Source organism: Salvelinus fontinalis, chromosome 25 (genome assembly GCF_029448725.1).
Source record: "Salvelinus fontinalis isolate EN_2023a chromosome 25, ASM2944872v1, whole genome shotgun sequence".
NCBI lineage: Eukaryota > Metazoa > Chordata > Actinopteri > Salmoniformes > Salmonidae > Salvelinus > Salvelinus fontinalis.
Window position 1 is genome coordinate 15,517,928 of NC_074689.1, and position 24,975 is coordinate 15,542,902.

The 24,975-nt window shown below is 42.3% G+C and overlaps 2 protein-coding genes across 11 annotated transcripts in view; one reads left to right on the forward strand and one right to left on the reverse strand.

Moving 5' to 3' along the window:
- The window catches only part of pde1ca (phosphodiesterase 1C, calmodulin-dependent a), a 188,855-nt gene extending 173,694 nt beyond the window's left edge, over positions 1–15,161 (forward strand). Inside the window, exons 15-18 of one of the 8 annotated variants that reach the window (XM_055881376.1) lie at positions 4,063–4,238; positions 4,690–4,989; positions 5,531–5,608; positions 12,829–15,161. In XM_055881376.1, the coding sequence (XP_055737351.1) occupies positions 4,063–4,238; positions 4,690–4,989; positions 5,531–5,608; positions 12,829–13,010 (736 nt within the window). In that variant the 3' untranslated portion in view covers positions 13,011–15,161. Of the gene's footprint in view, positions 1–4,062; positions 4,239–4,689; positions 4,990–5,530; positions 5,609–6,528; positions 6,788–12,828 lie in introns of those variants that run through there. The other 7 variants (XM_055881372.1, XM_055881373.1, XM_055881375.1 and 4 more) reach the window with 7 other exon arrangements.
- Positions 15,162–16,684: 1,523 nt separating this feature from the next.
- ppp1r17 (protein phosphatase 1 regulatory subunit 17) lies at positions 16,685–18,542 on the reverse strand. 3 transcript variants are annotated; one of them, XM_055881382.1, is made up of 4 exons: positions 18,237–18,507; positions 17,696–17,810; positions 17,136–17,312; positions 16,685–16,872 (listed from the first exon to the last, which is right to left on the reverse strand). In XM_055881382.1, exons 2-4 carry the CDS (start codon positions 17,766–17,768, stop codon positions 16,802–16,804), a joined length of 321 nt encoding a protein of 106 aa, XP_055737357.1. In that variant the 5' UTR covers positions 17,769–17,810; positions 18,237–18,507; the 3' UTR covers positions 16,685–16,801. The 3 variants fall into 3 exon arrangements, with proteins under 3 accessions (XP_055737357.1, XP_055737356.1, XP_055737358.1); XM_055881381.1 differs by having other exon boundaries at positions 17,696–17,846; positions 18,237–18,358; XM_055881383.1 differs by having other exon boundaries at positions 16,801–16,889; positions 17,696–17,846; positions 18,237–18,542.
- Positions 18,543–24,975: the final 6,433 nt, after the last annotated feature.

A 24,975-nucleotide genomic window follows, 5' to 3' on the forward strand; every position in this document is an offset into this window, starting at 1 on the left:
TAGGTCGCGGTGCCTTGTAAGAATCCGACGACGAGGGGGTAACCCGCCTCTACCTTCCGTACTATTATCCAACGTACAATGTTTGGATAAAACACTGGTTGAGCTCCGATCAAGACTATCCTAACAAAGAGACATTATAAACTATAATATCTTGTGTTTAACCGAGTCCTGGATGAACGACGACATGGATAACATACAGCTGGCTGGGTTTTTGGTCCATCGGCAAGATAGAACAGCTGCCTCCGGTAAGACAAGGGGTGCCTCCGGTAACAGGATTTGCTTGCCTGAGGTAAAATATCTCATGATAAGCTGTAGACCACACTATTTACCAAGAGACTTTTAATTGATATTTTTCATAGCTCTCTATTTACCACCACAAAACAATGCTGGCACTAAGACCGCACTCAACGAGCTGTATACTGCCATAAGCAAACAAAAAAATGCTCATCCAGAGGCGGCGCTCCTAGTGGCCGGGGACTTTAATGCATGGTAACATAAATCCGTTTTACCTCGTTTCTTTCTGCATGTTGTATCTGCAACCAGAGGGGAAAAAAACTCTAGACCACCTTTACTCCACACACAGAGATGCGTACAAAACTCTCCATTGCCCTCCATTTGGCAAACCTGACCATAACTCTATCCTCCTGATTCTTGCTTACAAGCAAAGTCTAAAGCAGGAAGTAACAGTAATTCGCTCAATACAGAAGTGGTCAGATGACACAGATGCTAAGCTACAGGACCATTTTGCTAGCACACACTTGAATATGTTCCGGGATTCTTCCGACGGCATTGAGCAGTACACCACATCAATCACCGGCTTCATTAATAAGTGCATCGATGACGTCATCACCACAGTGACGTACACACATACCCCAACCAGAAGCCATGTATTAGACGCAACATCCGCACTGAGCTAAAGGGTAGAGCTGACGCTTTCAAGGAGCCGGAGTCTAACCCGGACACTTCTAAATAATCCCGCTATGCCCTCCAACGAACCATCAAACAGGCAAAGCATCAATACAGGACTAAGTTTGAATCCTACTACAACGGCTCCGACGCTCTTCGGATATGGCAGCGCTTGGAAACTATTACGGACTACAAAGGGAAGCACAGCCGCGAGCTAACCAGTGACACGAGCCTACCAGATTAGCTAAACGACTTCTATGCTCGCTTCGAGGAAAACAAAACTGAAGCATGCATGAGAGCACCAGCTGTTCCGGACGACTGTGTGATCACGCTCTCCGTAGCCGATATGAGTAAGACCTTTAAACAGGTCAACATTCACAGGGCCGCAGGGCCAGACAGATTACCAGGATGTGTACTCAGAGCATGCGCTGACCAACTGGCAAGTGTTTTCACTGACATTTTCAACCTCTCCCTGACCGAGTCTGTAATACCAACATGTTTCAAGCAGACCACCATAGTCCCTGGGCCCAAGAACACTAAATGACTACCGACCCATATCACTCACGCCTGTAGTCATGAAGTGCTTTGAAAGGCTGGTCATCATCAACACATCAACACAATTATCCCAGAAACTCTAGACCCACTCCAATTTGCATACCGCCCCAGCAGATCCACAGATGAAGAAATCTCTGTTCCACTCCACACTGCCCTTTCCCACCTGGACAAAAGAAACACCTACGTGAGAATGCTACTCATTGACAACAGCTCAGCATGGGCCACCCCCAGGTGGTAAGTGTAGGTAACAACACATCTGCCACGCTGATCCTCAACACGGGGGGCGCTTCAGGGCTGCATGCTCAGTCCTCTCCTGTACTTCTTGTTCACCCAGGATTGCATGGCCAAGCACGACTACAACACCATCATTAAGTTTGCCGACGACACAACAATGATTGGCCTGATCACCGACAACAATGAGACAGCCTATAGGGAAGAGGTCAGAGACCTGGCAGTGTTGTGCCAGGTTAACAACCTCTCCCTCAATATGATCAAGACAAAGGAGATGATCGTGGACTACAGGAAAAGGAGGTCTGAGCATGCTCCCATTCTCATCAGCGGGGCTGTAGTGGAGCAAGTTGAGAGCTTCAAGTTCCTTGGTGTCCATATCACCAACAAACTATCGTAGCCGAAACACACCAAGACAGTCGTGAAAAGGGCACAACAAGGCCTATTCCCCCTCAGGAGACTGAAAAGTTTTGGCATGGGTCATCAGATCCATAAAAAGTTCTACAGCTGCACCATCAAGTGCATCCTGACTGGTTGCATCATCGCCTGGATTGGCCACTGCTCAGCCCCCGACCACAAGGCAATACAGAGGGTAGTGCGTACGGCCCAGCAAATCACTGGGGCCAAGCTTCCTACCATCCAGGACCTCTATACCAGGCGGTGTTAGAGGAAGGCCCTAAAAATTGCCAAAGACTTCAGCACCCTAGTCATAGACTGTTCTCTCTGCTACAGTACGTGGTACCGGAGCGCCAAGTCTAAGTCCAAAAGGCTTCTTAACAGCTTCTGTCCCCAAGCCATAAGGCTCTTGAACAGCTAATCAAATGGCTATCCAGACTGTTTGCATTGACCCTCCTATTTTTACACTGCTGCTACTCTCTGTTTATTATCTATGCATAGTCACTTTACCTCTATCTACATGTACAAATTACCTCAATTACCTCGACTAACCTGTGCCTCTGCACATTGACCCTGTACCGGTACCCCCTGTATATAGGCTCGCTACTGTTATTTTATTGTTGCTCTTTAGTTATTTGTTATTTTTGTAAATACTTTCTTAAAACGTATTTTTCTTAAAACTGCATCGTTGGTTAAGGGCTTGTAAGTAAGCATTTCACTGTAAGGTCTACACCTGTTGTATTCGGCACATGTGACAAATACAATTTCATTTGATTTGAACCCTAACCCTAATTCCTAACTCTAACCCTAAAACTGACATTAGCTCCTAAACCTGACCTTAAACCTAATTCTAACCCTAACACTAATTCTAACCTTAACCCTAAACCCCTTGAGAAATAGTATTTGACCTTGTGGGGACCAACAAAATCTCCCGAGGTGGTCACATTTTTGTTTGTTTACTATTTTTGTGGGGACTTCTGGTCCCCTCAAGTATAGTTAAACACGTCCACACACACACACAAATAGGCCTGACAACATCAGCTGGGATCAACAACTGTCCTGCTGTTACATCAACAAAGTCATGCCATTATCATCAACAGAATAGAAGGATTATTAACATTACTTGGAACGCTCATCCATCCCTCCCTCCATGTTCCTCCTCACCCCTGATTTGTCTCTTTCTCCCTGTCGTTCTCTCTCTCTCTCTCTTCTCCAAGGCATATCTGGATAAAGAGGCTTAAACACTTCCTCACTTTCTTTCTCTGTCATACACAAACAGTCATACACACACACGCACGCACGCACGCACGCGCACGCACGCACGCACGCACACACACACACACACACACACACACACACACACACACGCAAACACACACACACACACATACACACACACACGCAAACACACACACTAACACACACGCACGTTAGTTGTAAAGTGGTTGTAATGACGTCATTCCAACCAGCTTTGCCCGCTAGACACACACTTGCAGATCGTGTTTGCAAACAGCCACATCTGTCCACCTCCTCTTCTTACCCCAGCCTCTGCAACCCAGTCCATCTGTCTATGTATATAATGCTCATTATACACACGCATGGTGATTATAGTGGTACTAGAACCACTGGGCTGTAAACCCTCATTTCCTCAATGTTTCAAATTGAGGTTTTTCAGTTCAGACATCCATTAAGCATGGCTGTGATGTCCAATCACATGTTCTTATAATCCCTCTGTAGAATCTCAATAGATTCTCAGTAGTTCATTACGTTGTTTGGTGTATGACAGGTCAGTCACAGAAGTGTACCACGGTGGTGGGTTCAATTCCTGCAGGGATCATTTACAATGTATGCAACCACTGTTCTGTGGTTTAAGTCACTGTGGAATCCAGTGTCTGCTGTGGCCATATTCCCAGTAGGTATGTAAAGTGTGTGTTACAGGCCAGGTGAATGACATTCTCTGTCTCTCTTTGTATTCAGTCTAAACAGTATTCCAGTGGGGGATGGGAAGCGGTCCAGTGTGATCAGTACAGGCTCAGAGGGCAGCGGAACACTCAACTGTTCCCCGGGAACCATCGACTATAAGGGCTTCAAGGCCACCTGGAACGAAGAGGTGCACCAGAACAGGGAGAAATGGAAGACCCAGGCTGCTAAAGGTACACTGGGGCTAGGGCCCCTCAACCCCTCACAGGGAAAGGTCTGGCAGGTTTGGTGGGTTGGGGGAGTAGGGTATGAGACAGAATGAGGAGGATGAGAAGTGGAAGACATAGGAGGCAAAAAGTACAGAAGAGCCCCAGTCAGGGGAGGGCTTGTCAGGATGGGTTTGGTCCTGGAACAAAGAGGTGCACCAGAACCGAGAGAAATGGAGACCCGGGAAGCTAATGGTAAAGCAAAACAAAAAAATAGGTGAGTTATGGGAATGATCCGTCCAAGGCCATGAGGTGGAAGTATTGTCAGTCTTAGGACAAGAGGAAATGAAGACCCAAGCAGCTTAAATATACATTAGACACCCTACGCAGGATAGGGCTTGGCTGGGAGTTCGGTGGGTTAGGGAGTAGGTGGATTAGGGCTCTTTCACACATACAAAATATGTTTTTGTTCTGACAGATCTGGAGGAGAAAACCAAAAGGGAAGCAGAGGAGAAGGCTTCGCAGGAGGAGACAGAGCCTGGAACGACAGAAGAGAAGGAAGAAAAGAAAGGGAGAGATGAAGAAGGTACACAAGCAGAGGGAGAGAAAAAGGAAGTGGTGGAGGAAGTGCCCAAAGAGGAGGAAGGGAATAAGGACCCAGGGGGGGCCGTCGGGACCATAACAACATCAGGACCGGGACCGGGGCTGAATCACTTGGATCCCAAGGAGCCTGAAACCAGCAGCACCAGCACAGAGAAAAACCAGCAAGTGCAAAACGGTACGTGTTAGTTTACAGTCAGTTACAGGCTCCTACAGATATGCTCTCTATTTATAATACTTGGTTTAAAGAAGTTGTGAAAAGCATCTACTTAAAGTGCCAAGTAGTGATTAGAATATGGTGGACCCAAAGTTTGAGTCAGTTTGTCTGGTGGTCTTCTTGGTGCTCTCAAACTGTCGTTGCTATTGCTTCAGAAATGGTAGTGGAAGATAATGTCTTTGCTGAATCCTTGGCTGCTCTCCTGATGATTTTGTTGTAAAAGAGTGCCCTCTGCTGGTCAATTATGCATGTAAAATTATTTTGAAATTGCATTTTGAAACTGTTATCATATCCTCAGTGGTGTCAACATTTGTGACTACTATGAACATGTCACTTCCTTATTCTCTTCGATAAGTCTGTATTTTATATACTCGGTGACTATTTTGTTTAATCAGTGTTGTCTGTCTGGGGGATGTGTGAGGCACCTAGTGGACAGTGGTCTCTGGCTTGGTTTGTGCTGGGGCATTGTGATGGTTGATGACAGTGTTTTATTTGACTCCAGGGGAAGTCCCAGAGGACCTAGACTCACCTGACACTGACTCTGGCTCTGATGATGACAGTGAGAAAAACACCTCTGACGGTAAAACAGCATTTTCTTTCCCCTCAGGGCGAACCTTAGCTACGTTTCCACAATCAAATACACGTCTCCTCTTTTTAAAGCGAAGAATAGAAAACAAGCCGTTTCGGTTATGACAAGGAATGGAAAAATCACATTTAAACATTGTAGTTTGGTCCTGCAATTCGAGTTTCTATTCAGAAAAAAAAATGGATTCGACTAAGGCTATGATGTGACAGCACAGGACTGTGACTGACTCTCTTGTGGAAACATGTCTAATGTCACTCACACGCTCACTTACCCCTGCCATCCTCCACCACCTCCTCCCTCTCAAAGGCAACCTCTTTCTATCCTTTATTTCTTTTATCCCTTCCCCTGAGTCTGTCCTTCACGTTACTATGGTGACAGTGTGTTCAATGATCATTATCTACAGTCTTGTTCCAGCCTGACAGGGACTTTGTCATTGTCCCTCTATACATAACATGTTCTTTTGTTATCAGACTTATCTCTGAAACTCAAAGCTCTTCTTCCGAGCAAACACAATCGCTCTCATTTAGCTGTTAACACCCTTTGACAACTGACTCTCAAAACCATCACCCCCAACCTCAGTTACGAAACTGACCATGTACAATTTTGGGGGTCATAATGTACCTACAGCTTTCCTGTCATTTCGACATACTTCCCGAGCGTAGACGTTGCTGACGCCTGACAGATCTTATAACACCTTGATAGGTATTTAAGTATCAGCTAACCACATCATATGTTATAGCAATTTGCCAGTCGATGACGTGGCACGCAACCATTGGCTGTTGCGTCAGCCTCGCCTTAGCTGTGGATCACGGCCTACATTGTCATTAACCCCTCCCCCTTCCCAGCATGCCATGCAGCGGTCCAGAAGACCAGGAAGTTTTAAGTGTGCCATATGTCCTCTTCCCCTCCCACAGATACAGAAGAGGAGGATTCTGACGACAGTAACCATGACAGTTTACCTGCGTCTCTAGCGGCTGCAGCAGTGGTGGCTGCTCCTACGTCCAATCCAAACTAACTGCCCATTCAGTTCCCCAACAAAGACTTCATTTACCAGGGGACACCTCTCTCTCTCTCTGTCTAATGTTCCAGATTGCCCTCTGCTGGATGTGTACTGCTTTTATTTTGGTGTATTCTTTTTGTTCAACACTATACTCTTAGAAAAAAAGGTGCTATTCAGATCCTAAAAGGGTTCTTCGGCTGTCCCCATAGGAGAACCCTTTAATAACCCCTTTGTGGTTCCAGGTGGAATGCTGTTGGTTCCAGGTAGAACCCCTTTCCACAGAGGGATCTACATGGAACCCAAAAGGGTTCTACCTGGAACCAAAAAGGGTTATTCTATCTATGGGGACAGCTGAAGAACCCTTTTAGGATCTGAATAGCACCTTTTTTCTAAGAGTGTAGTTCCACTTATGTCTGTTTCTGGTGGAACCCTGCTTTTCCGTCCGCTTTTTTCTCCCAAATCAAAGCTTAACTTGCCGGTCCATGTGTTACCATGGTAAATGTGCTGGTTTCAAATTAGCACAAACATTGCGACCTTTGCCATTTCCTGAGCCATGATGGACTTATAGGCTCTTTCTTCCAACTGGAGAGGGGCAGGCACATGCACAGGCTGGTACATGAGAGGGTAAGGCTAAAGGACAGGACAGTGCTGCCCTGTGTTGCCCTGGCCTCCACACTAGCTAGGCCCTTCCAGAGGAGCTTTCAGTTTGCTCTGTGTATCTTCCTCTGCTCCTAATCATCAAAGCAAAGTTCTGGGTGATGGAAGAGTGGCCTGGTTTGCATTTGGACCTTCAGACCTCTCTGTGTTTGTACAGTATGTGCATCTGTGTGTGTCGAGCAAAATGTAAACAATGGCGAATTTAAGAAGGGTTTTGAAAGAATGGCGAATCTACATACAACTGTTATTATTATTTCCACCAGTGTAATTAATGAATAAAGTACAACGACATTTGTCTTGTTTATATTGCATACATAAACTATATAAGATAAACGATTGTTAGATTTGTTTCGCTTTTACATTTAATTTTGCAACTAGAATGCACTTTCTAACTAGCACACAACAAATAAAGTGAAATGAAGTCAGAGTTACCCGTTAACATACAATCTAAATATGAAGTCTGAAACGTATTGGTTTCATCGTGGAAACGTCTTCTTAGAGAGAAATAACACATATTTAGTAATACTAAGAAACAATATTGTGTACGGTAATGTATATACATATAATGATGTATTGTGTTGACCTATGATTCTCTAGCATTACAATTCCCATATGTTTATTGTAAATCTAAAGAAAAAAGTAACTTTGTCCAGAGAACCATGATTGATTCATAAGTTGTCTCTAAATAGTATGTAATGTTATTCTTTTTACAATGTACTGTAGGTGATTTATGTTTTCCACAGTGCAGGTTTGATTGATTTCCAACCATCCAAACGTTATTGTGATGACATCATACGACTGTTATTAAGCCAGGCACAACAACCATATTCATTTTTTCGGGGCGGAGGAAATCAACCGTTTATAACATGTTACAATGCCAAAATATACTGTATATGTGTGCTTAGGTTTCGTTGCATACTTTTCTCTCTAGTTCGTGGCAGTTCTAGCTAGGGGAGTTTCCTGGTTGCCAGAGTATAATATGTATTTATTGTACATATGTTATTTATGAATTATTGTGTATAGTTATAATTTTGAATGTCTTAATGTAGTCGACAGAGAGAAGTAACATGTTTCTAAGACTTCTGATGTACAGTGTCTCTGCTGAATCTGTGCTCCCCAATGACATGGATGAGTGGGTTAATGTTTCATTATTTCAAAGTAGTGTGAATCTATCCTTATGAGTTGGTTATTTGCGCTTTGCACTTCAACTCCAGGACTTCTTCTGACTTTGCTTTAAGACACTGCAGCTCAACACAATATCCTCATATCCTCAAGTCTTTCTTTATCAAATGCATTGGTGCATACAAAGCATGAGAGTTTTCCAATATGTGGATAAGAATTGGGTTGAGAGAGTCAGTTAATTCCCACTCAACGTTCAACTGTGATGTGAAAACTTTGTTGAACAAACTTGGAATCTGATTGATCCATCTTGATTTACCAATACATACATTTTATACAAATCATTCACAGCATGTAAATATAATTTAAAAAATTTGTGTTAATAAATTAATTTAGCATTAACAGAATTATTATATCTCAAAAACAAAGAAAAACACAGAAAATGAAACAAACAGAACAAACACTAGGTTACTACACGTAATGAAATGTAGAAAGTAAAGAATCAAAATATTTAATGTTGTGTTCAAGAAGCAGACTTATAGTACATGTACAGTATTGACTGGGTCATCTTTGGGGTTTTCCAAAATGGCCTCCAGGTTCACTGTGTAGAAATTCCTGTTGCCTTGACCAAAGATAGAAAAACAACAGATATTATAGATATGCTAGAGTTAAAACAAAACTCAATCTACAAAAGGGTAAATACTTCTGTTTAAGCTCCTCAAAATGATTTATTTTGCTCCAGAAGGAAGAATCTTTGCCTTAAAATAGATATGTCTTTACTCCTCACTTCAGTGTTGCCCTGTAGAACAGTCTATATGTCTCTATCTAGCTAGCTTGCAAGCTTTTGTGACATCTTTCAGCACAAGATCTTGTCAGTGTTTAGTGATTGTTAATACTTTGTGGCAGCTATCCCTTTCCATGATTTCTAGATGTTGTTTCTTGTGATACAAAGGGATAGGGTCTGTGTTACCGTTTCCTTTCTTTTTTTTACCATTACATATATTTGTATCTGACCGCTACCCTGTGGTACTAGTTCTGTCATTCAAAATCGTACTTAGTCATGCCTGTTATCTGGACTGTGGAACATTGTCATAGTGAAGAATCCCTGAAGAACGTAAAAACATGCACAGACCCATTTTTATGGCCCCATTCTCACGCCTTGATTTATTATTTTATGACATGCAATCTTTGTGAATTTGCTCCCTTTACTTCAACTCAAAACCAGCAATCTCATGCCTTCCTGAAACAGCGTCATATATTGTCAGATATTTACATTTTGATCGGTCAACATACTGTGTGTGAAGGGTTTAAATGGACATGTGTAAATGAGGATAAGCTGATAGGTGAGTATAGAATCTATAGATCATAGTTTTTTGTGAATTGGTGTGTGGGTTGGTATATGAAGTGCAGTATGCTTCTGTGTTCTATTGCTAGGGGTTAGTATAGGTTGATATCGAAATATGACGTTTTTGATAACAACCTATTGCCAGTACAGTAAGTTCGAGGCCCACGGTTTAGTAGTGCCAGTATAGTCATTTCTGTGACCCCCACTTTCTCTATGACCAACTCATCAGCAAACCCTGGGATGAAATCACTACAGACGAAACCATGTTCATCTTGTTTTGTTTTTTTTCGACATATATCCCCCTTATTTCAGTTTTTTTTACTGTGCCGTGAAAAAGTATTTGCCCAGTCTGATTTTCTGGATTATTGCACATTTTCAAATTGAATTTGGTCAGATCTTTTTGTGGGATGTAGTCACAGGAGGTTGGGGACACCTCAATTGGGGAGGACGGGCTCGTGGTAATGGCTGGAGCTGAATACGTTGAATTGTATGAAATACATTAAACGTGTTTGATTCCATTCCTTTTGCTCTGTTCCAGCCATTATTATGTGCCGTCCTCCCCTCAGCAGCCTCCACTGGTTGTAGTGGTATATAGAGGGAGTCTGAGAGAAAAGATGAGGTAACCAAACATGCAGTCTTCAGGTGTTAAAAAGTTATTGCCGCACCCCAGTTAATTCCACCCAATTAAAGGGATAATTACAGTCAGCTGTTTGAGTCCTTTGGTTAACAACCAGTCCTGATTAGGGCCAGCACTGCCTAATATAAATCTGACCAACTTTGGTCCTTACCATCAGATTGAATTTGTCAGAGCACAGGTTTTAGAGGCACATCATGCCACGATCAAAATAAATTCCTGAAGACCTCCAGAAAAACGTTGTTGATGCTTATCAGTCTACAAAGCCATTTCCAAGGCTCTGGGGCTCCACCGAACCACAATCAGAGCCATATTGTCCTAAAGGACAATGTTTGGGACAGTAGTGAATTTCCCAGGAGTGGCCGTCCTGCCAAAATCTCTCCAAAGAACTCTAAAAAAACATCCAGGGATTTCTAGGTCTCTCTCGCCTCGGCTAAGGTCAGTGTTTATGATTCCACCATCAGAAATACACTGGGCAAAAATGGGATTCATTGCAGAGTAGCAAGGTGGAAACCATTGCTCACTAAGAAGAACATGAATGCTCATCTCAAGTTTGCCAAAAAAATTGCCTGGATGATCCTCAAGAGTTCTGGAACAATGTTCTATGAACAGATGAGTCAAAAGTATAACTTTTTGGCTGACATGGGCCCTGTTATGTCTGGCGAAAATCAAACACAGCAAGAACCTCATACCAACGGTCAAGCATGGTGGTGGTAGTGTGATGGTTTGGGGATGCTTTGCTGCATCATGACCTGGATGCATTGCCATCATTGAAGGAACCATTAATTCTGTTTTATTTTATATTTTTTTACTCCTTTTTTCTCCCCAACTTTGTGGTATCCAATTGGTAGTTACTGTCTTGTCCCATCGCTGCAACTCCCGTATGGACTCGGGAGAGGCGAAGGTCGAGAGCGTCCTCTGCGTCCTCTGAAACACGACCCTGCTAAGCCGCCCTGCTTCTTGACACAATGCCCGCTTAACCCAGAAGCCAGCCGCACCAATGAGTTGGAGGACACACCATACACCTGGCGACCGTGTCAGCATGCATTGTGCCCGGCCCGCCACAGGAGTCGCTAGTGCGCGATGGGACAAGAACATCCCTGCCGGCCAAACCCATTGAGATGTGGCAGGACCTGAAATTAGCAGTTTATGCTTGAAAACCCACACGTCACTGAGTTGAAGCAGTTCTGCATGGAGGAGTGGGACGAAATTCCTCCACCCACTGTGAGAGACTAATTGATAACTACAGAAAGCGTTTGGTTGCAGTTATTGCAGATAAAGGTGACATGACCAGTTATTGAGTATAAGGGGGCAATTACTGTTTCGCACGGGGGCATTGGGTGTTACAACTTTCTTTAATAAATAAATATATCTAAATGGTTTGTTATTTGTTCACTCATGGTCCCTTTTATATAATATTAGGTTTTGGTTGAAGATCTGATAACTTTCAGTGTAAAAAAATATGCAAAAATACAGAAAATCTGATGTGGAAAATACTTTTTCACAGCACTTACTTTATGTATTTGAAGCCATAACAATGTTTACTTTTTTGTGAGTATTGCTTCAAGGGGTTTCATTTGGTAATCATCAAACCGGTTGTCCTCATGTTTTTTCACACTTTTTTTGTCTTATTTTGTTTGAATTGAAGATTTTATTGATCACACACCAAGAACAAACTGTGCAGCAGGCCATGTGGTGGTGTTTGTTCCAACGCTACGTTAGTGCACTGTTGTGACAATAAATCTGAACTCAAAGGGCTCAGATCACGACTCAGTGTCTTCATTGTGTCCAGTTTAAAACTTTTTGTAAAACCTATTATGAATTAAGCACACAAAATGTTTGTATTGTCAGTACTGTATGTGTGAGGTCTAACACCAGACTACCTATAACAGAATAACCCATAAAAGTACTCTACAATGGTTTACAAAATAATAGAATAAACAATAGATAGCACCACATCAGATCTGGATTCAAATACATTTGTATTTCGTTATTTGTTATTTAACAAATTATTTGCTGTGATTTTGAGTATTTTCAAATAATGTGGCCTGAATCAACTGCTTATATTGGAAATATTTGAAAGTATTTTCAAATAATTTCCTATAAATAGCCTGCTATTTGAAAGTATTTTCAATTACTTATTTCAAATACTATTTTCAAATGTCTGGATTTCAAATACTTGGGAGTGTATTTGAGTCAGTGTTTTTAAGTATTTTCTAATACTTTCCAAGTGTACTTCCAAATACATTCCAGTATTCAACTACTCAAAAATATAAAAATACTTGAAAGTAATTGAAATACCTTAAATAGTATTTTAACCTAGGTTTTCACCACATACACATATACTGTATCTGCATATGAGGATAGAAATGTGACCATGTATAAAAAAGATAAACAAAATAAAAACCTTGACGATGGTTTTCCCCTGACAACTGACATGGTGACCTTTTCTCTTGCAGACTTGTCAGGCTCGGAGGGCTATGACCTGATTCGCTACTACAAGAGACCGAGCTACTGTGCCAACTCTCACCTGGCACTACCCTCAAGAGAGAAAGAGAGGGAGAGAACCGAGGGCAGGCTCATTGACCCCAGGAGCAGAGTCAGGAAGCTTCAGGGCATCTCCCTGCGCCGGAGTAAGTGACATCACAAGAAGTGACCTCACAGGAAGAGACCTCACGGGAAATGACATATGTAGACGTTGCAACCCACATTGTTCTCACTTATACTTACACTGGTGACAACAAGGCAAAGCTGTTCCCAGACAATAGATTAGTAAATTATGATTTTATATATAGTAGTTAAAGAGGAACTGACAGTGTTTTAGACCCATTCAATCTTGTTAAAATATGTTTATCAACACCCCCTCTGGAAGAATATGGCGCATTTGTTTTGACATTTTGTGACAAGAAGCATTTTTCACGTTTTCATGTTTGGGAATGACGTTGAGTTGGGTATTTGTGAAAATTTGGGCAATTAATAGACTCCCCTGTAAATAAAAAATAATAAAAACGTGTCAGTCTTGTCCAGGCCCAGACTCTACACAGATCTGTGCACCATAACCAATCTGAGCTACAGTCGGCCTATATGCAAATAAGCCATTGCCATACGGGGATGTGCCAATGAGGGGATTCGATTAATGCCCCGGGCATGCCCCGGCCCCCTGGGTGAACCGAGTTAGCATTGATTGCAATCTATTTGGAACTGGGCTTCCTCCCGGGCATGAGCCATGTGAAAACAAAAGTGACATAGGTTAACTAGAGTCGAGGCCCGCGCAAAAATCTAATTAGCATAATAAAACAATCCCTGTCGCAATCTGTCTGTTTAAGCTAGATAAATCAGTTTTTTAGCATGGGCGCGTCTCAATCCACCACATCCACTGATGTTGGCCTTCCGCTTCTGCGGTGGAGGGTGGCAGAGCTACAGTAGTGTTTATCAGACCAGGAGACATCCCGTAAATCTGTCTTTTCATGGAAACGTCTGCAGAGTCCAAACGGTTTAGGCTAGAAACAAATGTACACCACTATGGAAAGCTGAGACACTCACGAAAAATGATGGTGCCCACTGGGCAAAAACTTGCTGAATCAATGTTGTTTCCACGTTATTTCAGCAACAAAAATGCAATGTGTTGACGTTGAATCAATGTGGAAGACTGATTGGATTTGAAACAAAGTAAATCAACATAAGGAAATTATGGCTTTTTTTCACCCACCTTTTAACCTAAATCCAATGACATGGTGAAATTCTTTGTGGATTTCACATTGAATTAAGGTTATTTGTAAATCAAAACTAGACCTGTGTTCTCTGTTTTGCTCTAAGACAAGCTTAAAGGTACCACAATGTGCCAACTTCTGTCTGTAGTGTCCGAACTGTTTGGGCTACCCCACCATTGAAAGCTGAGACTTTCACAAACACGTACAAGCCTCACAAGACACGACTTAAGGGAACCCAGTTCAGTTCAGAGCCAAAAAATGAATGGAAGTCAATAGGGCATTTCCACATAAAAAAATAATCCTGAGCTTTCTTATATCTCTCAGATATAAGACAGACACTTCAAAACATATTTCCTTTTCATTTATCTGTCAATGCGTCTCTATAGGCTAATAGCAATAAGGACCAGGGCTGCTACAAAACATGTGGTGAGCTGGCATTTGCCCCAGCACTTTTAAATCAGATAGGGCAGCGCTCAGTAACTTTTCATTTAGTTTAATATTGACAAAATAGGCACAAAGTGCTGTTTTTTTTACAGATTTTTGCTTCATGGTTTTTCTACTCATGCACAATTTGTCCTTCACATCGGAGCGCTGCGTGCCTGTCTTGACCAATCAGATTCAAGAAAATTGCAAGGTCGCGCTGGCCAGGCACAATGCACAAAGCTTAAAGCACTCTCCACTTTCCTCCGGTATTTATTTAGCAAAGGGGATACCGCATCACTCCTGACAGACACAAGCAAAAACTCTTTACAAAAATGTTGTATCTGCCTACACCTAAACATTAGCGATCTGACATGCTGTGTTGCATGCATGCTGTGTTGCAGTCTGATCAAATGTAGGCTACTAACAATACCAACTGCATACCGTCGTCTACTATGCCCTGTCCCTCTGGCCAGGGTAAACTAAGTGGGAATATTGTCTATTTATAGCTCATTTGTTTGTGTTACAAAGAAATGTTAATGAGATCAAATTTGGTAAATATTCAAACTTGGGCTGACTAGGCTACCTAGACTTTTTCCCCGAATTAATATTAACTGGAATTAATCAATAAACATAATAGCTGGCATATACTGTGAGTATTTTTTTTATTGGGCCTACAATTGAATAGTGCAAGCCTACACAATGCAAATCTGTATAAAGCAAACTCAGCCCTGCGAGTTCTATTGTCCAATTATGTTGCTGTCTCTGTGTCTGTATCAGTGACGGCTGGTGGGAGGAGCTATAGGAGGACAGGCTCATTGTAATAGCGGGAACGGAATCAATGGAATGGTATCTAACACATCAACCATATGGAAACCATGTTTGACTTCGTTCCATTTATTCCATTCCAGCCATTACAATGAGCCTGTCATCCGGTAGCTCCTCCCACCAGCCCTCCACTGGTCTGTATGGAAGAAACCCCCCTGTTCGTCTAGCTTTAGAGGCACCCACCAGATGAAATTCCTGCCCTAGACAAATATTGTCTATTATATTGACAAGACAGTCAAGTGATCGCTCTAACAATGGAAATATATGTCCTCAAAGATGGAACACATGTGGGAGGGGAGATAAGATGGGACCATTCTAGCCAATGAGAGGTCAGATAAGTGCATGAACAATAGGCCATAGAGGACTCGTCTTTGCATCTGTGCCTTTATAGCATCTGGGACAGTATGTGCAGCACCATTGAGGCTCTCTCTATTTTAAAGTAATACATTTTCTTCTTCATTGGCTGATTTCTCTGGCTCGGAATACCAACCCAGTTGACTATTTTAAAATTGTGGAAGTCCTCAATGGCAATATCCATGCTAAAACGGCTAGATCCATAATGAGTCCTCTATAAACTGTATCTCTATGACAACAAGCACAACTCTGATATTAACATTTTTTTTCCAAAGTGGCCTAAATCCCACATCCACTTACATCAGTGCATTCATAACAACCTAACCATTATGACATTTCTATTAGATCAAATAAGCCTCTTGTAGCAAATTAGCGATGACATTTTTTGTTGTCCAAATTTGATACTCTTATTGACTACCATACAAAAGTTATTCAGTTCGTGGGCTTATTTATGTAAACAGATTTGGGCAGATTTAAACCTCTCGCTTTGCCTCTTCCTCTGCCCTAGAGCAAGAATGCTTGTTTAGGTTGCACTTCTGATGAATGAGGCAGGCTACTTATACACGTTTAAGAATTGGGGGTTGGAAAGAACGTCATGGTGATTTCGACGTGGACTGGAGAAACATCAACAAATAGGGAACTGACAGCTGTCAGTGTAGATAGCTAGCATGCTAAACTTATCTAGCTAGCTAATATCATCTGTTGTTGCTGTTTTTTTTAACTACACCATATTCAAAAGAATAGCCAGCTGGCTAGGCTGGTTCTGGAGCTGGATTTGTCATAACCATTAAGGGAAAACTTTGCCACAGATGGAAACCAGTAACTTTGACTTTGCATTCTATTGTTTTCTCTGACGTTTTGGCATCTTCCATAAGAGATATGCTTTTTTTCTACATTGTAATGGCCACGATGCAACCTTTGGCTAGATACAGTATATTACATTGAATGTATGCATTGACGTCAGCATCTTTATACCTTGTTTGTAAATGAAAGATAACAGCCACACATTGTAGAGCTACTTTTAATTAACATGTATACGCTACATATTAGTAATATGACAACTGAAAACAACAATGTCAACAACAAAAAATGTAGGCAAGAAACTCTCCTCCAATGACTTCTAGTTCTGTCCATCCTTCTCTTCATCCTCCATGTGAATCATTCTCTTCTCTCCTTTCACCATCCTCACACCTGATGAAGGCAAGTGACTCAACACATAAAAAAATAATGGTAAAAGATTCATACTGAGAATCTGTTACGCCACCAATATCAATTTATGAGGTCACAATGTACAGAATGTCACTCGTATAAATACATTACTGTCCATAATTTAAGCATAGAGGTTACTTACACATCTTGTTACTGTACATTACATCAACATATTAAGCCAAACCACTATTTTACAGTTTACTTCAATTTGTCTCTAACAGTAACAACAAGGGAGTGAGACTGACCTGGTATGAGTGGAGGAGTGTTGAGGACGGGCGTGTCTTTCCTGCGTGGTTTCTTCAGTTCCTGCTCATCTGGCTGCTCCTCGGGGTGCACTGCCTCAGGACAGTGTTTCCCCTGCACAGCTCTGGTCATCCCTGCCCCCTCCTCTAGCAGGATCCTCACAGGCTCCACCATCTGATCTGTTACACAGAATTATAACATACATGTTATTTATATTTATACAGTAACTATGAGATGTGTTGTTTGTTGCTATTGAATAGTTGATCACAAAAATGGAACGGAAACTTGTGGTTTCAAAGAAAAGTATTGCGTATAATGCAGTATGTGGTGGTGTAAAGTGGTGGTATTTCATAGTGTGTGTGTGCGTGCATGTGTGCATCTACACATACGTAATCCACATCACGAATACACAAAGGCATTGTGTGACAGTAAGCAGACCTGGCTGCTGTCTTACCATCTGTCACTGTGTTGGTTGGTCCCAGTGGAGATCTGCTCTCTCCCTCTCCTTTTCTCTCCTTCTTTCTGTTTCCCTCCCCATCCCCTCTGTCTCTCAGATACTCACAGTGGTGTTCCTGTTCACCCGTCAGTCTGTGTTCCGCTGTCTCCGGGGGCGACCTCACACAGCCTGTAGACATCTTCTCCTCCTCTTCTCTCTCTCTTATCCTCTTTCTCCCAGTCTGGACCCAGATCAGATAACACAGCCCAGTCTCAGTCTGGACACACATAGATCCATTATTTATGCTCATGTCAATAAGGGACTTCAACACATCAGGGAAACTGTAGTCAGATTGTCTAGCTTTGAATTTTTCAGTTAAAAGTTGATTTTGACTGATAAAACCCCTTTCTGTTAATGCTGTGTTTTGCTCTAGTTCAACTGACTGTTGCAAGTGGATAAATTGGTAAACTGGCATAAATCTCCTTGCCAATTAGAAACATGAATAGAAATCACAATTGCATAAATACATCTGTAATGTTATAAGAGACTCACTAAAACTTTTCACAAGCGCTACAAAGCAATGGTAATGCCATTCGGAGGAGAGAGTAATAAACACAGAATAGACAGACAGACATCGACAGATAGAGATGTAGAGTGTATATCTCACCTCAGCTGTGCAGTGAGCCGACAGGACAGAAGGAGTGAGTGCCAGGCCAGATCAAAGCCATGGTGTTAAGTAGCTCGGAGGAGGAGCATCATCACCACCCATCCGCCCAGTCCGGAGGAGGAGCATCATCACCACCCATCCGCCCAGTCCACAGTCTCCATTAGTGCCCGTTGTCAGGGTGACGGGAGCCCTCTTATCCTGTGTCTGCTGGACCGCTGTCCAAATGGTATGATGAATTTGAAATGGGATCTTAATTAGCAAACTTCAACAGGTTCAATGACAGCAGCAGGGCTCGTGGGGGGGCTCTATGTAGGAGAGCGAGGGAGGAGGAGGAAGGTGGAAGGAAGAGAGGGGAAGAAGACAGAGAGCAGAAGAAACGGAGAGAGGAATAGGAGACGGGACAGTGGCAGAGGAAAGAATGAGACAAAATAAGAGGAAAGGGAAAATTAGGAGAATAAAAAAGGATGACATGGATAGGTGGAAGGGCAGATAAAAAAATCTGCTCTTCATTTAACCTATTTAACTAGGCAAGTCAGTTAAGAACAAATTCTTATTTACAATGACAGCCTAGGAACAGTTAACTGCCTTGTTCACGGGCAGAACGACAAATTTTTACCTTGTCAGCTCAGGAATTCGATCCACCAACCTTTCGGTTACTGGCCCAACGCTTTAACCACTAGGCTACCTGCCACCCCAATGGAGAGCAGATAGGTTAAAGGAAAATCCCAGATGTCATGGAGTAAGCTTACGCTACCCGTTCAACCATCCCCTGCTTTTGGATATTGATATCTGCTCTATCTTCTCTGTCATCCCATGATATTATCTTTCGATATGAGATCAGTGATATTTCACCTGGGCACAATACTACATGTGATATGACTAATATCCAGTGTCTAATTTCACAGCGCTAAACTATTCAATTTGATTGTTTTAGTCAACTTTATTTTACAATATCTTGGTGGCATTTTGATGAAATGTATATAATAGTTCTCAATTTCACCCAGGTTTCAACTAAATATCTGCAACAGTGCTTTAATGTTTGTATTTAGTATTTTATTTGGATCCCAAATTAGCCGCTGCCAAAACACAACAAATAAAATACTTGACACTACATAATTCAATACATTATACAATGCTAAATACAATACAAAATTCACACAAAAAAGATATAAAAATACAGTATATGCAATTTATGCACATCTAGCAAGTGGACGGGTTATCTTGGCAAAGGAGAAATGCTCACTAACAGGGATGTAAACAAATGTGTGCACAAATGTTTGTTTTTTGTGTGTATGGAAAAGTTTGAATGGGACCAACATGGGACCAGAACTACTGCGTTAAAATATTTTGTTCAGTATATATATATATATATATATATATATAAAAATAAATGTCTGTCTCTTCACCGTCCCCGTCGTGCCTTAACCTCTCTGGGATATGTGGGACGCTAGCGTCCTGCATGGCCAACATCCAGTGAAAATGCAGAGCGCCAAATTCAAATAAATTACTATACAAATTACACTTTCATGAAATCACACACGCAATATACCAAATTAAAGCTACACTTGTTATGAATCCAGCCAACGTGTCAGATTTCAAAAGGCTTTACGACGAAAGCACACCAAACGATTATGTTAGGTCAGTACATAGCCACAGAAAAACACAGCCATTTTTCCAGCCTGAGAGGAGTCACAAAAAGCATAGAGATAAACTGAATCACTAACCTTTGATGATGTTCATCAGATGACACTCATAGGACTTCATGTTACACAATACATGTATGTTTTGTTCGATAATGTTCATATTTATATCCAAAACTCTCAGTTTACATTGGCGCATTACGTTCAGTAATGTTTTGCTTCCAAAACATCCTTTGATTTTGCAGAGAGCCACATCAATTTACAGAAATACTCATTATAAATGTTGATGAAATTACAAGTGTTATGCATGGAACTTTAGATACACTTCTCCTTAATGCAACCGCTGTGTCAGATTTCAAAAAAGCTTTACGAAAAAAGCAAACCATGCAATAATCTGAGTACGGCGCTCAGAGCCCAAACAAGACAAAAAGATATCCGCCATGTTGTGCAGTCAACAGAAGTCAGAAATAACATTAGAAACATTCACTTACCTTTGATGATCTTCATCAGAATGCACTCCCAGGAATCCCAGTTCCACAATAAATGTTTGTTTTGTTCGATAATGTCCATCATTTATGTCCAAATAACTCTGTTTTGTTCACGCGTTCAGTACACAATCTAAACTCACGCAGGTCCAGGCAAAAGTTCAGACGAATAGTCATATTACAGTCCGTAGAAACATGTCAAACGAAGTATACAATCAATCTTTAGGATGTTTTTAACATAAATCTTCAATAATGTTCCAACCGGAGAATTCCTTTGTCTTCAGAAATGCGATGGAACAGAGCTCGCTCTCACATGAACGCGCATGGTCAGCGCATGTTCAGCTCATGGCAGACCTTACTCAATCCCCTCTCATTTGGCCCCACTTCACAGTAGAAGCATCAAACAAGGTTCTAAAGACTTGACATCTAGTGGAAGCCTTAGGAAGTGCAACATGATAAATATCTCACTGTATCTTCAATAGGGAATGAGTTGAAAAATGACCAACCTCACATTTCCCACTTCTTGGTTGGATTTTTTCTCAGGTTTTTGCCTGCCATATGAGTTCTGTTATACTCACAGACACCATTCAAACAGTTTTAGATACTTCAGAGTGTTTTCTATCCAAACATACTAATAATATGTATATTCTAGCTTTTAGGACAGAGTAGCAGGCAGTTTACTCTGGGCACCTTTTTATCCAAGCTACTCAATACTGCCCCCCTGTCCCAAAGAAGTTAAGGTGTTATGTTATCTGGTTTTTGAATCTTGTTTTATTGCTAATTTAAGTTACCTGGGGTGACAGAGAATTCCATCTAGTCATGGCTCTTTTTAATACTGTGTGTTTCCCAGCCTCTGTTCTGGACCTGGGAACTGTGAAGAGACATCTGGCTGCATGTCTTGTGTGGTACAGATGAGTGTCTGAACTGTGTGCCAACTGCTTGAACAGACAGTTCAGTACCTTTAACACATCAACACCTAGCACAACGACCAATAGTGATGCAGTCAATCTCTCCTCAACTTTGAGCCAGGAGAGATTTACATGCATACTACTGACATCTAAAGTGCAATACGTGCTGTTCTGTTCTGGACCAACTGTTACTTGCCCATGTCCTTTTTTGCCACACATGGCCACAACTGGGCAGTAGTCCAGGTGTGACAAAACTAGGGCTTGTAGGATTTAGATCTCAAGAAAGCAGAGAAATGCCTTATCATGGACAGACCTCTTCCCATTTTAGCAACCATTGAGTCTATATGTTTTGCCCATGACAGCTTGCTATCTAGGGTTACACCCAGCAGCTTAGTCTCCTCAACTTGCTGAATTGCCACATTATTCAAATATACATCTAAATGAGGTTTAGGGTTGTGTGAGTGATTTGTCCCAAAAACTATGCTTTTAGTTTTTTAGATAACACCAGCCCACTGATAGTTACCCATTCTAAAACTGGCTGGATCTCTATGTTAAGGGTATCAGTGATTTATATTACTGTTATAGCTGACATGTATACAGTTGAGTTGTCAGCGCACATAGACTCACAAGCTTTACTTAAGGTCAGTGGAAGGTCATTAGTAAACACAGAAAACAATAATGGCCCAAGTCAGCTGCCCTGTGGTACACCACACTCAACTGAATTTGCTTTAGAGAGGCTTCCATAAAAAAAGACTGTGTTCAATTAGATAGGGAACTCTCAATCCATGATAAAGAAGATGTAAATCCATAACACCTACGTTATTTCAGTAATGGGTTATGATCAATGATATCAATAGCTGCAATGAAATCTAACAAAACAGCTCCTACAATCTTCTAATAATCAATGTCTTTCAGCCAATCATCAGTAATTTGTGTCAGTGCCGAGCATGTTGAGTGCCCTTCCCTATAAGCATGCTGAAAGTCTGTTAATTATTTCTCTGTAAAATATCATTGGTTGATTGAACTTCAGCTTATTTGTAACTAAATCTAAAAAAGTAATGGACATTTATCTGACATAGTTGCCCAGTTATGAAACACAAATGGAAATGGTAGGTTGTGCAACATGACCCAACATAATCCTTCTATAGGGGATACCATTGACTACATTACTAAGTTGCTGAGAGCATAGAAGCCTATTCTATTTCTAATAAATTAATTACATAACCTGTGTTGTCTGCTTATCACAAATAAACCACTCATGTTTCAATCAGGCGGGGCCCTTTGAAATCTGATGGGAGACTGGGTTGTTGATGTGTTCTTGTCGCATAGCATTTTCTCCTCTAGTATCAAGCACTGTGCAACTATGAAAAAAAATCCCCCAGATAATAGTAATGATAAGGTGTCGCTGTACCATTGTTTCCGAGCTCCCTAGAAAAACACAGATTTGTTAACGTCATTCTTGTACCATTACTACAGTAAAAATAGATTTAGTCTAGCCCAACAAGGTAAAACATATATATATATATCGTCCTATTAGAGACATATAGTAATTGCATCTTTTTGTAGGCACCAACTCCACCATGGTTTGTTGAACAAAGCCTATGTAGAAATGAATGGCGTTTTTGTAGGGTTTTTGGATAAATGCCAAAAATACAGTCTGTGGTTAATTAACACGGGCTTAGGAGTTTTTATACAGTTTGCTCAATCAGATAATCGTCATCAACTAACGCCACTTTGTGAATTTTTAACCATTTATGTAATAATAAAAAAAGCACATGAAGGCTTCATAATTCATAAAGGTCAGGTTAACTGACTGATATTCTCTCATGGAACAAAACACAATATCTCCTAAGATTGGTGTTAACCTCAGAACCTTATTTTCTGTGTTTCTCTCTAAACCCTATTATCGAGTTTTTAAAACCTGAGGCGCAACATCGCGAGACTTCCGGGAACACGTGTGTACCGTAGACCCAGGGAGTCAGGAAGCAGGTGCATATGGTGAGTTTAATAATAACGAACATGGAGAGTTACAAAACGAGAGAAGCATCTGGACATGAAAACGGAACCAATACTACCTGACGCTAGGGAGTGCTAGATAAAGGGAAAGTAATTAAGGGTAGTGATGAAGTCCACGTGTGCATAATGAGGCACAGGTGTGCGTAATGAGTGTTGCCAGGTATGCGTCTTGATGGGTTGCCAGTACCGGTGGTTATTAAACCGGCGACGTCGAGAGCCGGAGTGGGATTAGACGTGACTTCTCCCCCCCACCCCCTTTCCCACCGATGTGCAGCTCCAGCCACAGGACAACATAGGCCAGGGAGAAGTCCACAAGGGCGAGGAGCGGGCCGGTCCGCACAACGAATGGAGATATCTCGGATGATGTTGGGATCTAGAAAGTTGTCCACTGGAACCCAACACCGCTCCTCTGGACCGTACCTCTCCCAGTCCACCAGGTACTGGAGCCAACCCCCATGACGTTGGGAGTCCAGGAGGGGAGGGGTGGCGGTCTGCCTGATCGTTCTAATGGCAGAAGGCATGCTGGAGCCTCAGGTGGGTGGCGTTCAATACCTCCTCTGGTACCACTCGTTAACTGCAGGGGCCTCAGTCTGGCTCGGAGTCCATGGAGCCAGGGCCAGTTGATATCCCAGGACGCACTGGAAGGAAATCAGCCCGATGGAGGAGTGACAAAGTGAGTCCCTCCTCAGCCTGCCGGTCCTGACAGTGACTCCTTAGGAACCTCCCCAGCTTCTGGTTGGTCTTCTCCTCCTTCCCGTTAGACTGAGGCCGGTAACCAAATGTGAGGCTGATCGTGGCCCCCAGCTTCTACATAAAGGCTTTCCAGACCCTTGACATGAATTGAGGACCACGGTCGGAAACAATGTCCTCCGGAAGGCCATAGTACTAGAAGAATAGTGCTAGAATAGTGCCTCAGCGACTATTATTGGGTAGACCAGAGAGGGATAAAACGGCAAGATTTTGAGAATCTGTCAACAACCAGAAAAGTGGTAAACCCATCAGAAAGGGCTAGATCTGTTACAAAGTCTATGGACAGATGTGACCAAGGCCACTGATGGAGGGGAAGGGGGAGTAGTTTACCTGCTGGAGCAAGTCGGTGAGATTTGGATTGAGTACATACCAAACATGAGTTGACATAGTGGGCAACGTCCTGCGCCAAGATGGGCCACCAGTATTTATCGGAGAGGGATTAGATGGTGCAGGTGATACCTGGGTGTGCCCAGGTCAACGGCAAGGGATGTGTGCGCCCAGGTCAACAGCCGATCGCTCACCCCGTGGGGATGTAGATGCGCTCTAGAGGGCAGCAGTCGGTTCCCTCTCCAGAGTCTGGCGGATGTCAACATCCCTAAACACGGGGCCAATGATATGTGAGGATTGCTTGTGGGCTGGAGGACACTCACAGGACCCTCCACCAATGTTGAACTACAGGGTGTGGGAAAGCAGTTCCTCCGGCATCCTGGTCCCCAGGCGGTGAATCTCATCTTTGACCAGGAGATGGTGGAATTATTGAGTTGGAGCCATGGGAGGCCGAGGATGACTTTGTGTATGAGTGTGGCAATGATGAAGACGGGAAGGGTGTCCTGGTGCTTGGGTCCCATGGTGAGGGGTGCTGTGACGTGAGTAATTGTGCCGGATCCCAATGGCCGCTGTGGTATCCCGGGAGGTCTGCCCCGGGGGTTGGTGATAAAGG

Excerpts from the sequence above, each read along its gene's own strand:
- ppp1r17 (XM_055881382.1), bottom strand. The coding sequence starts at position 17,768 with ATGTCTACAGGCTGTGTGAGGTCGCCCCCGGAGACAGCGGAACACAGA. Across the intron at positions 17,313-17,695 it reads GGGTGAACAGGAACACCACT|ATCAGATGGTGGAGCCTGTG; the intron begins GTGAGTATCTGA and ends TCTGTGTAACAG. Across the intron at positions 16,873-17,135 it reads CACTCCTCCACTCATACCAG|GTGTGAGGATGGTGAAAGGA; the intron begins GTCAGTCTCACT and ends TGCCTTCATCAG.